This window comes from Cotesia glomerata, linkage group LG7, assembly GCF_020080835.1.
Source record: "Cotesia glomerata isolate CgM1 linkage group LG7, MPM_Cglom_v2.3, whole genome shotgun sequence".
NCBI lineage: Eukaryota > Metazoa > Arthropoda > Insecta > Hymenoptera > Braconidae > Cotesia > Cotesia glomerata.
In genome coordinates, this window is record NC_058164.1 from 14,825,511 (window position 1) to 14,837,762 (window position 12,252).

A 12,252-nucleotide genomic window follows, 5' to 3' on the forward strand; every position below is an offset into this window, starting at 1 on the left:
AATGTTCATTGTTAAGACCCACCCCCGCACTCCTCTGTGGAGTGGGATATCGTAAAATTCGTTCATAAATTATTTTTACATCACTTACACAAAATTCATACAAAATTAGGAGTCTGTAGGAGCTAAAAGTCGAAAATTTTTAATTTTCATTGTTAACGTCCACCCCCGCAATCCATATTGGGAGTAGATTGTCGTAAAATCCGCTCTTAGATCATTTCTACATCACATATAGGAGATTCCTACCAAATTTGAAGTCGATAGGAGCTATAGGTTAAAAATGGGAATTTTCTATTGTTAACGCCCCCGCAACCCCCCTTGTGGGTGGAATTTCGTAAAATCCGTTCTTAGCTGACCTCTACTCGGCGAAAGGAATATTCCTACCAAATTTCAAGTCGCTACGCCTTATGGTTCCAGAGATATCGTGATGAGTCAATATATAGGTGGGAATCTCTTATATATACAGGGTGTCCCAAAAGTCACGGACGCCATTGTAGCATCTGATGAAAAAAATAATTCTGAGACGAAAAGTCCTTAGCCATTTTTCAATTAACCGCATAGATAATTAATTATTAATTAAAAATGACGTCTCTTTATTTGTTAGAGAGAGAGCGCCAGTGTCCAGTAAAGTATGTGCCAAACAAAGACACAACTAACTGTATGACTAACTGGTTTCTATAGCTAACGTAGTCACACATATTTACTTACACATTCACACGTGCAAGCGTCTTCGTTGGAACGCACTTGACTTGACACTAGTGCTCTCTCTCTAACGCATAAAAGGACGTTATTTTAATTAATAATTAATTATCTATGCGTCTGATTAAAAAATGGCTAAGGACTTTTCGTCTCAGAATTATTTTGTTTATCAGATGCTACAATGGCGTCCGTTACTTCTGGGACACTCTGTATATATAGATAAGTATTTATTCTTGGTTGTTTAACAGGACGAAATAAAAAATCGTTTCAAGTTTTGATCTATTGCAGCTATTAATTAAATATTTTGACTTTTTTTTTATTTTTATTTTACACCATGCATTTTTTCTAAGGGCATTATTCCCGAACTCTATTCCAGCCTAGTTTCAGAGTTCTAAAAGCTATAGATTGGAATACACATTTTTTTTTTAATTTTTAACGCCCTCGCTCAACCCTCTTGGAGTTGAATATCATAAAATTAATTCTTGATAAACTCAAACATGCCAAAAAAAATATTTTGGCCAAGTTTTAAAGTTCTTAAAGCAATAGATTGGAAGATACAAATTTTTAATATTTTTAACGCCCCCGCACAACCCCCTTAGGGTTTAATATCATAAAATTAGTTCTTAGTAAATTCAAACATGCCAAAAGAAATATTCTGGCCAAGTTCCAGAGTTTCAAAAGCTATAGATTGGAAAAAACAATTTTTTTAATTTTTAACGCCCCCACACTCCCTCTAGGGGTGAAATATCATAAAATTAGTTGTTAGTAAACTCAAAGATGCTAAAAAAAATTTTTTGGTCAAGTTTCAGAGTTCTAAAAGCTATAGATTGGAAGATAAAAATTTTTTTTTAATTTTCAACGCCCCCGCATTCCCTTCTGGGGTGGAATATCATAAAATTAGTTCTTAGTAAATTCAAACATGCCAAAAAAAATATCCTGACTAAGTTTAATACCTATAAGAGCTGTATTTTTCAAATGTGAATTTTTTTCAATTAACACCCCCGCAACCCCTCTTGGGGGTGGAATTTCGTAAAATCCGTTTTTAGCTGACCTCTACTCGGTGAAAAGAATATTCCTACCAAATTTCAAGTCTTTAGCTCTAATGGTTCCAGAGATATCGTGATGAGTGACTATATAGGTGGAAATCTCTTATATATATATATATATAGATATATAGATTTGAAAGCTCTTCAAATAAGCTTCAATTTGAGTACCATATCATATGTGTAGTCTTAAAATTATGTCCTATTCCGCTATGCCAATTATGAAATTTGCTATTGCACTCGTTTTAGTAGATTTCATAAAAAATCAACGATTTACAAGTATCGGGAAGTTATTGTTTTCACCCCGTTTTGTAAAAATCGTATTTCGATGAGATTGATTTACCTAAAAGTTTTTGCGGTTTGAATATTCCAAAAATAGTGTTGTGTGAAATTCTTGTCAGACTTTTAAGCTTGAAAAGCACTAGAGCATAGAAAAACTATCTTTTTGAGCTCTTAGAAGTATTATTACTTCATTAATCCATCTGCTTGTACATAGATTTCCACATCACTCATGAGGTACTGTGCAAGTAAATGCGTTTCCATTTTTTTACATGGCGGGTCCCCTGTAGGCCTAAACCATGGTAAATCATCAACAGAAATTTGTAATTTTATTTCGATGTTATAGTTCATAATCCCTGGTTAAGAATTCTGATTGATAAGAATTCAGAAGCGGTCACTCCATGAAAAGTGTATATCTACATATACAACCAAATGAATTAAAATTATTGAAAAGAATTCAAATTTTATTATTTTTAATTCTTTTCAATCAATATTTTTAAACAGGGATATTTCAAATGTTACTAAGTTATTATTATTACTTCTAGATTTTTATAAAGCTCAATTCAGAAAATTTGAATTTTATATAAGTTTATTTTTTAAGTAAAACTGATAGTTTTTACCTTTTTATGTTGATGATTTTAATTAAAAATTTTTATCTTTTATTCATCATCTATCTTTTTTTCGTTATGTTCTTTTCTTTTTATTTTTTTTTTAATTCTTTTTTAATATTCCTTTATTTTTACCATTTTAACTTTTTTTTTTCGTATGATATAATCTCAATTTGAGACATATTTGTTTGGTTATCAACATATTTCTTACCTGTTTCATGAAGATTTAAAGAATTTTTTTATGCTATAAATTCTTTGGTCCTCAATTTTTCGTCATTTAAGTAATAGCATAATAGGATAATAAAAATATTTTAAAATCTCATCATATTATGTCTCATGCTCCAGTCCATAATGGCAATTGATAATGTTTTTTTTTATTGTTTAGAGTCTTATATAATTATTATTAACAAACTAAAATAAAATTATTATTATCATTAAAATAAAATGTAATTGAAAAAAAATAAAAATTTATACTTATAATTCAAATGGATTTTCAATTTTAGTTTGATTGTATTGAGCAAAATTTTTCTGATTTACTTCACTGATATTATATTCAATGACATTTTTTTGTTCGCTGATTATATATTGGATTACTTTAAATAATTTTACTAAGACTAGCAGTATCAATCATATTTGTTTATTGATTTGATATTAATGAAATGTCAGGTAAAAACTTTAATAGATGCTGATGAACTAGTATGTGATCAATCCATGTATTTGTATATCTATATTCAAATATAAGTATACAAATACATGGAGTGATAATATACTGGTACATGAGCATCTATAAGGACTTTTACATTAGGTATTTTTTTGCCCTCGGGGCAGAATTAGATGTAATAACTGTGTAAACTTTCATTGTGATGATTACAATAAAAATCATACGTTAAAATCAAATTGTAATTTTTTTGATAAATAAGAAAATAATTATTATTATTAAAATGAAATCTACTTCCATTTCGGCTGCCGAATGGTCTTTTTTTGTACTCTGCGACCAGCTCCGCAGAATTAGGTCGTCGATAGCCATGCTGAGATATTCTTCTTTTCTTTAGACACTCTTTCCGAAGAACGCTGATGTGGTCGTTCCACCAGTGTACTGCCGGGCGTTGGCTTATGCTGCGTTTCCGGACCATACTTGCGTCACAGGCCTGGACAACTCTTTTCATCAGGTCCTTGGTCATTTCTTCTGCGGATCCAGTAGGAATCGGTTCACTATTCAGGGCTATTACCAATGTGCTTGTGTCAAAAGACTTCACTTTCCATCCAATGGTATTGAGTGACTTGATTGGTCTTCTTGTATTCCGGTCATGTGATATTTCCCAGAGAATTGCCTTGTGGTCGCTGGCTGTGTAGATATCCATCACCTTCCAGTCGTATTTCCCACTGATGAGGCTGCTGCTGACGAAAGTGAGATCTACAATAGAGCTTGCTTCTCCTTTAGTATAGGTTGGCGTATCACTACTGTTGAGCTGGACTACATCTAGTGTAGTAAAAGCTTTTAGTAGTGCTTTTCCTCGCACATTGGTCTGCTTGCTGCCCCAGTCTACTGCCCAGGAGTTGAAGTCACCGGCAATCGCGACTGGATAGTGCTGCTTGGCGTCCTCGGTCAGTTTGTCCAATAAGAATTCAGTGAATTCAACAATGGATAGGCTAGGTGGTGCATAACAGCTGTAGAAACGGATGCCGTTAACTGTTGCTGCTACAAAGCCGGCATTATCATTGTAAACTACACTCTGGAAGGGATGCTTACCACAGGACTAGATGACAGCCTTGGTGGTGCTGTTAGATTCCCAAGGCTGGGTATTCAGGTGTCTGTATGGCTCTGCTATCATTACTAAGTCTAACTCTAGTTATCTTGCTGTTTGCATAAGCAGATCATGTGCAGCTTCGCAATGGTTAAGGTTTAGCTGCAATATCTTCATGTCTGTTTGTTTGTTATCTTCTGGAGTGCCTCTTTAAATACTGGGCACCTGGATGAGCTGGCATGATGGGTCGCGTTCTCCGCACTTTGGTCCGCGTAAAATACTAATTTCACTGGGTTTTTGCATTCAGCAATCTTGTGTCCCTCTTGTCCGCACCTAATACATAGCTTAGACCGATCCACATTGCTCTTGCACTGGGATCCATGGTGTCCAAAGTGCCAGCACTTGAAACATTGGATTGGTCTCGTAGCTCTGATTCGGCAGTTGGCCCAGCCGATCCGGACTTTACCGCTTCCTGCCAATGTCATCCGCGCTGCAGCTGCTGCTAGTGTCACAACAGCTGTCTCTGATGAGTACCTCTGTAGGCCTTACGAATCTTAATTGTCCCTAGTGGTATCTCGCAGGTTTCTCCGATTTCCGTGCGCAAGGCAGCCTGAATATCCTCCTTGGTTGTAGTATCGTCAAGATCTCGGATTTCGACGTCTTCCTGTGGTCCTTTGCAGATTACCGTCGCGTCTTCTTGGAGGATGCCCACGATGGTCTTCTGAAGGCTTGGCCTCGATCAGTGCTCTTCCTCGAAAGCGTAATCAGCAAGCTCCCGGTCCTAGTTCTTTGGATCTTATCCACTGTAGTACGGAATTGTTCGTCAGGAACGTTGTTCGGTGAACAAGGCCCAGTAGCGATTAACTCGCTCCTGGGGGACTCCCAAATTCAAGAGACGCACCTGTCCACCGCTAGTTCCCGCAAAATCGAACCGCCAATGGAAAATCAGCCTCTCGATCACGCCATGAATCGACCGCTTTATTGGCTGATCGCTCCCGCTAGACATGCGCAATAGCCTTCTTCCCCAAGTCAACGAGGAAGAAGACGAACTATTATTATTATCTTTCGCTTCCACGCTTTCGTTGCAACAAGTCGCCATTCATTTCGCTTTGCTTTCGCTTATTGTTAATTAACCGCATTTCGCTATTTTTATAATTTAAATTGCTTAAATTAACCGCTAATAATTCGCTTTAGTTTGTTACAGATAGATTGTGTTATTTGTGCATTTATTTCACCGCTTTTACAGTGCCGGCAGAGTGTTCACCCACGTGTCAACCGGCATCGCTTGTGCTACCCACACTGTGTATTATAAATCCGCTTTTATTTAAACAATCCGCTATTTAACAAATGGAATATTAAGTGTATTTAGTGTGAATAAATTTATAGTGTTAATTTTTAATAATATTTCCGCGTTTTAATTGAGATATCCAGACCTAAACCTGATCCCCGCTTTTTCCGCTCTTTCAGCATTTTACAGACGTCCTGCATTATTCGCTTTAGTATCTGTGTGTGTGTGTGTGTGTGTTTTTTTTTTTTTTTTTTTTCCTTAGGGAGGGGGGGAATCCTTTTTACGAATTCTAGGCATAGCTGTTTGGCCTGGATATGTGGCGACTCGACGCAGCGTCATACTAAAACTCGACCCTGACGCCCCTACCGACTAAATCATAAACCCCTTTCTCTTCTATCCTCTGATCCCCCATGGTACCGCCATAAGGCATTTCTTCGCGGGGGGGAGGAATTAGCTGCCGCTCTTCCTTCTGGTGGCTAAGATGTTATTTCTTTCTTCTAGATTCTGTCTTTCGCTCTTTTCCTCTCAATGGATCGCAACTCTGTAAGCACTTTTGTAGCAAAAGTCTTTGTGGCGTTCCAGGCAGCTTCTGACGACAACATTGCTTCTACTATTGATTCTGGTTGGGTTCTCTTTTTCAGAATCTTCTCTAACTCATCGCGCTGTTGGTTGAAACGTGGACACACAAAGAAAACATGCTCCGCATCTTCATTGACCCCTGGACAGGACGGGCACTCTGGGGTATCATCGTGCTTAAAGCGGTGAAGATACTTCCGGTAACATCCGTGTCCTGATAACATCTGCGTTAAATAATAGTTGATCTCACCGTGACTCCGGTTAAACCACACGTCAATCCGAGGTATGAGACGGTACGTCCACCGAGCTTTCTCTGAAGAATTCCACTCCTGTTGCCATCTTGCGATGCTGTGTTGCCGTTCTTCCCTTCTAAGTTCTTCAGGGCTCAGTGTGGTTGACCTTTTTCGTTGGTATAGGTTCCATCTTTCCTCAGCTAGGACTCTGAGAGGCAGAGTACCGGAAATAACACACACTGCTTCCTCTGATATTGTGCGGAAGGCGCTAGTTACTCGTAGGGCACTCATACGATATATTGGTCCAGCTTTTCTCCATGAATCTTGCACCTCTAGTGCGTCAGCCCAAATGGATATTCCGTAGGTGAGCACCGATGTGACTACTGATGACAATAGCAGCCTCCTGCTCTGCTTTGGGCCTCCGACGTTCGGCATTAATCGTGCGAGACTAGCTCTCACTACTGACGCTTTCGTACAGAGGTGTTCCACTTGCTGCTTGAAGTTGAGTCGGGCATCAAGCATCACTCCCAGATATCGTATATGAGGTTGTGATGTGATCTCTCGGTCACCGACTTTTAGCTTAATTGTTTCAACTTCTTTTCGGCTGGTAATAAGCACTGCTTCGGTTATCTGCTTGGCCAGTTGTAGGTTCACTGTATCCATCCACTGGTTGATCTTCTCAAAAGTGATGTCAAACAGATGTTGAATCTCGTCGAGGTGTTTGGCGACGATTACTGCGGCAACATCATCCGCATACGCTACCAGTTTGACACATCTTGGAAGCTTCAGTCTCAGGAGCCCGTCATACATGATATTCCACAGAAGTGGACCAAGAACAGAGCCCTGTGGCACACCACCGGTTATATCATACTCTTTCGGACCATTCTTTGTATCGTATTTCAGCACTCTATCTGTAAAATAGCTAATCACTTGTCTGCGAAGATATGTTGGCACGTTCTTCTCGTCGAGAGCTTGCATGATGCAGTCCCAATTAGCGGGATTGAAAGCATTTTTGATGTCCAAGGCAGCCACCAGGCAGTACTTCTTCGTTCCACCCTTCCATCTAGTTCCTGCGATTGCCTCTTTGGCCGTATTAACAACCAGGTTGATCGCGTCCAGGGTTGATCGTCCTTTCCGGAACCCATACAGGTTGTCTGCCAAGAGTGGGTCGACTACTGCATCTATTCGCTGATGGATGATACGCTCAAATATCTTACCCGCCGTATCTAGCATGCAGAGTGGTCGGTAAGATGACGGTTCTTCTGGCGGTTTCTTTCCTTTAGGTAAAAGTACTAACCGTTGCTGTTTCCACTTACGAGGAAAAGTCCCCTCCTTGAGGCATGCGTTGTAATCGTCTAGAAATAATGTTGGTGCTGCCTTTATGATGGTTTTCAAGGCTATATTAGGGATTCCATCCAATCCCGGCGCTTTATTATTTCCTACCCGATTACAGGCCTCCAACAATTCTTCTTCAGTGACAGGTGGAATGTCGTCCAGTTCATCTTGCGTTAACTGATAATTGAGACTGTGTTGCTGTGGAAACAGCGCAGTGACGATTTTCTGAAGGAGTTGGGGACACGTAGGTGACGGCATTTGTTGTTTCTTCAGGTGTGTCATGACCACCTTATACGGCCGACCCCACACGTCTTTGTCGATCTCGTATATGAGCTCTTTCCAGCATCTTCCTTTGCTCTCTTTTATGGCCTTATTAAGTTCACGACGAGCTTTTTTGTACTCTGCGATCAGCACTGCAGAGTTAGGTCGTTGATAGCCATGCTGAGATATTCTTCTCTTTCGATGACACTCTTTACGGAGGTTGCTGATATGATCATTCCACCAGTGTACCGCAGGTCTTGAATTCATAACACGTTTGCGAGGCATACTGGCATCACAAGCTTGTGTTACTCGCATCATCAGGGCCTTAGTATGTTCTTCTGCACATCCAGTCTCTATCGGATCACTATCGAGGGCTGTTAGCAATACTTCTGGGTCAAAAGATTTCACCTTCCAACCAACGGTGTTAAATTGCTTGATAGGCCCCCTGAGGTTCTGGTCGTTTGACGTTTCCCAGAGTATCGCATGATGGTCACTGGAAGTGTAGATGTCCAGTACCTTCCAGTTAGAGTTACCTTTAGCAAGGCTGGTACTGACAAAAGTGACGTCTACAATCGAGCTTGCGTCACCTTTGGTGTAGGTCAGCGTGTCACCACTGTTGAGCAAGACTACATCTAGTATAGAAAGAGCTTCTAGCAGCTCTTTTCCTCGTGCATTAGTCTGCTTACTGCCCCAGTCCACTGCCCAGGCGTTAAAGTCCCCGGCTATCGCCACTGGATGATGTTACTTCGCGTCCTTGGTCAGTCGATCCAAGAAGTCAGTAAACTCAGCAATTGAGAGGCTAGGTGGTGCGTAGCAGCTGTAAAAACGGATGCCATCTACTGATGCTGCTACAAAGCCAGCGCTGCCATTGGTAGCTACACTCTGGAAAGGGAGCTTACCACAAGCCCAGATCACAGCTTTCGTGGTGATATCCGTCTCCCAAGGTTGTCCAGCTAAATGTTTATATGGCTCCGATAAAAGCACAACGTCGAGCTTTAATTCCCGTACTGTCTGCATAAGCAGTAGGGTGTTTCAAAAAAAGACGAATTTTTTTTTTTCTTTTGGTGTCTAAAAATTGATAGTATACCTAAAAACAAAAATTTTGGCGCCCATGTGAGCTCTTAATATCAATAGTAAGATTTGCCTGTATCCATTTCTTTATTTTCCATTTAAATAACACGGGAAAAATTTTTTTTAATTTTTTAATTTTTATTACTCTGGAACGGTTCATCGTAACAACAATCTGAAAAATGATATTTGTAGAAAATTTTACGCTCTACAAAAAATGTCTGAAGACCAAAGTTCCTCAGATTAACGGCTTCAAAGATATCCGCGGTCAAAGATAACACTAATAAAAAATTTATAATATTTTCCAATAAAACTACAAAAAAAATATCATATGCTATATTTTTATTATTTTTGATGTTAAATAAATTCACTTCCGTTAACCTGAGACTGTAAACTTTTTTTTTTACTAATTAATTCAATACTTAACTCACGAAATGCACTAATATATAAATATAAACGTTAAAAATATCTTATAAATGATTTTTTGGTCTCTTTTATAACAAATTTATTTTTTTTTTTTTACTAAATATTAAGAAATTTAATTGAACAATTAATTCTTTATAACAAAAAACTATATTTACAACTTGTTACAACAATTTTTCAACTTGAAAATATTACAGTTTTATAAAATTACTTTTATTGCAATTAGGATATTGTTTTCTATGTTCTGTCACTACATGCAACAAATATTGAAGCTGTTCTTCATCTTTCGTTAAGCATCGATTATACTGCTCTATCAATGCCACGCCGCGTTCTGCTACATCATTCACAACTTGAAGTTTCCCGAAATACTCCAAGTTTTCTAAGAAATTCGGATTCTGAGGCCACAAAGTAACATCCTCATCAATGAACTCATACGACAAATCAAACGATTCAAATATATTAATCGATCTCATAGACATAAATTGACTAAGATCTTTATTTAATAATGACTCTAAATTTTTCTTATCTATTATAAAGCGATTTGTTGTAGTTTCATTGGCTTTACAGTTTTTAAGAGCATGAACTATTCTTTTTTTTGTTCCAACTGAAACATTTTTATCAAAGAGAGATAAAACAGACAGCTCGTTGTTTAAATACCACAAGTGATCGGCTAATTTTTGTGAGCATGTCTGTGAAAGACTATTATTAAATCTTTCATATGAAATTAATTCTTTAATCAAAGTTAAATCATTATTAGGTGCTGTTATAGCACACGGCGCAGTGAACCAAGCTTTTAAATAGAATATTATGATAAATAAACAAAGTTCTCGTAATCCATCTATTTCCGATTTAATAAGATGAAATTCATTTCTGAATAAAAAAATTTTTAAACTATATATTGCTTTAGCCATCCACCTTGCATGATGGACCACTCCAGGATGCTTAAATGTAATATTTGTGGTAGTAGTACCCAAAAATATTAATGATAATTCCAGAAGTTCACGGTAATCGTCTCGACAATGATCCATCTACAAAAAAAGTTATAAGTCAAAATGAAATTGATTATATCGCAATTTCAAAGTTGAGAAGACTAATTATTATTAACTGATGTGAGGTAAAAGTTGTAAAATATTTTACAAACGCAATTTTAATCGTTAAAGATGATTGAAAGTATAACAGTCATGTGAAACTGATTTTCAATATTTTTAATCACGACGGCAAGTTAATTAATCAGAGTAAAATTGATAATTGAGGAGCTTATTTTCAAAAGGGTATCTTTTGATTTTTGATTAATCGAGACAAAAAACTAGTGATCTTCAATCATAAATATTTGTATTGAACTTTTTAATTTAGCTATAAAGTGCAATCGGTTATGAAGCTGCAATTCGATTTTCATTTATAAATGTTCATAATTCTCAAAGTAATTAGTATTTAAAAGTTCAGAAAACTGGTATTTTAAAATATGAAAAGATACCCTTTTGAAAATCAGCTCCTCAATTATACTGAACTTTATACATTTTTCTTTTCCACTTTAACATCAGTTAATAATTCTTCAGCGCTGGATTAAAAAATTTTACTTCTATTTGATTATTAACGAATTTCAAAATCTCATCTTTGATTGGTGTTATTACTTCCAAAACTTTTTTGTCACAAATACCAGCCGTAAAGTTTGATTGGTCAATTTCATCCCACTTCTTTTTAAATCTCTGATAAATTGGAACGTTTGGGCCAGACGAAGCAGGCCAGTATACTTCAAATGCACTTCGAAGAACAATTTCAAAAATATGGTGTCGGCATGGCAAGTACAACAGTTTTCTACTAAGAGCCTTTTCTACTAATACACACGCACCATTTCTGATTCCTGAAAAAATAAAATAAGAATTGCTAGTGAAGTATCGATTTTTTAGAGTAGTACGGAGAAATCTTTTCAACTTGAAAAAATAACTCATAACTTGGAAATTAATGGTTAATACTAAAAATCTGATTTGATTTAGCATTTAAACATTACGGTAATCAACCATGTTATATTTTTTTTATTAATAAATTATTTACCCGTATTTGACGCCGTAGTATCAGAACACAATGCTTTGATGTTGTCAGTATTAATATCCCATTGTTTTACTGTTTTAATAATAGCTGAAGCTTGGTTTTGTCCAGTCCCAGATTCTAGTTTAGGAACTCCTAACAGTTGAAATTTACCTGATGATGATAAAATAATCGGAAGCCGGTCAACTTGTTCTGTACCTGTAATATCTGATAACAGTTTTCCATCAAAATGTAGTACATAATTGTCAGTTTCCAGATTAGTCTTCAGATTTAACGCCGCTTCTTTCCGGAATTTTTCCCTTGCTCGGTGAATAGTCACATGACTAAAGTTTACGCTTGCACAATCAATGTTCAAGCAAGATAATAAAGCAGCAATAATGTAAGTCGCCATCCTACTAGTCACGTTAGCTCTATCCAAAGCCGCAGCAAGTTATGGTGTCATTGTATCAATTTTTGGAACTTGTTGTTTTGGCATTTCATCTTCATAATCAGAGATTATACGAGAAGTATTACTTTCCAAAGATTCCTGGAATAATTGAGATGGATGACTTGATATTTTATGATTAGCAACATCATCAGTCTCAACTGCACAATAATAGTTGACATTGTCGTTATCAAACTCTCCGACATTATTATTACTATCATTACCAT

General features: G+C 37.1%; 1 protein-coding gene across 1 annotated transcript; it reads right to left on the reverse strand.

Moving 5' to 3' along the window:
• Positions 1 to 9,705: 9,705 nt before the first annotated feature.
• On the reverse strand, positions 9,706 to 12,043 carry LOC123269514. Its single transcript, XM_044735255.1, has 3 exons — positions 11,608 to 12,043; positions 11,133 to 11,416; positions 9,706 to 10,583 (listed from the first exon to the last, which is right to left on the reverse strand). Exons 1-3 carry the CDS (start codon positions 11,990 to 11,992, stop codon positions 9,747 to 9,749), a joined length of 1,506 nt encoding a protein of 501 aa, XP_044591190.1. The 5' UTR covers positions 11,993 to 12,043; the 3' UTR covers positions 9,706 to 9,746.
• Between the last annotated feature and the right edge of the window lie 209 nt (positions 12,044 to 12,252).

Coding starts and splice junctions, on each gene's coding strand:
- LOC123269514 (XM_044735255.1), bottom strand. CDS start 11,992: ATGGCGACTTACATTATTGCTGCTTTATTATCTTGCTTGAACATTGAT. Junction 11,417..11,607: donor TACTACGGCGTCAAATACGG/GTAAATAATTTA, acceptor TTATTTTTTCAG/GAATCAGAAATGGTGCGTGT. Junction 10,584..11,132: donor TCGTTAATAATCAAATAGAA/GTAAAATTTTTT, acceptor CTTTTTTTGTAG/ATGGATCATTGTCGAGACGA.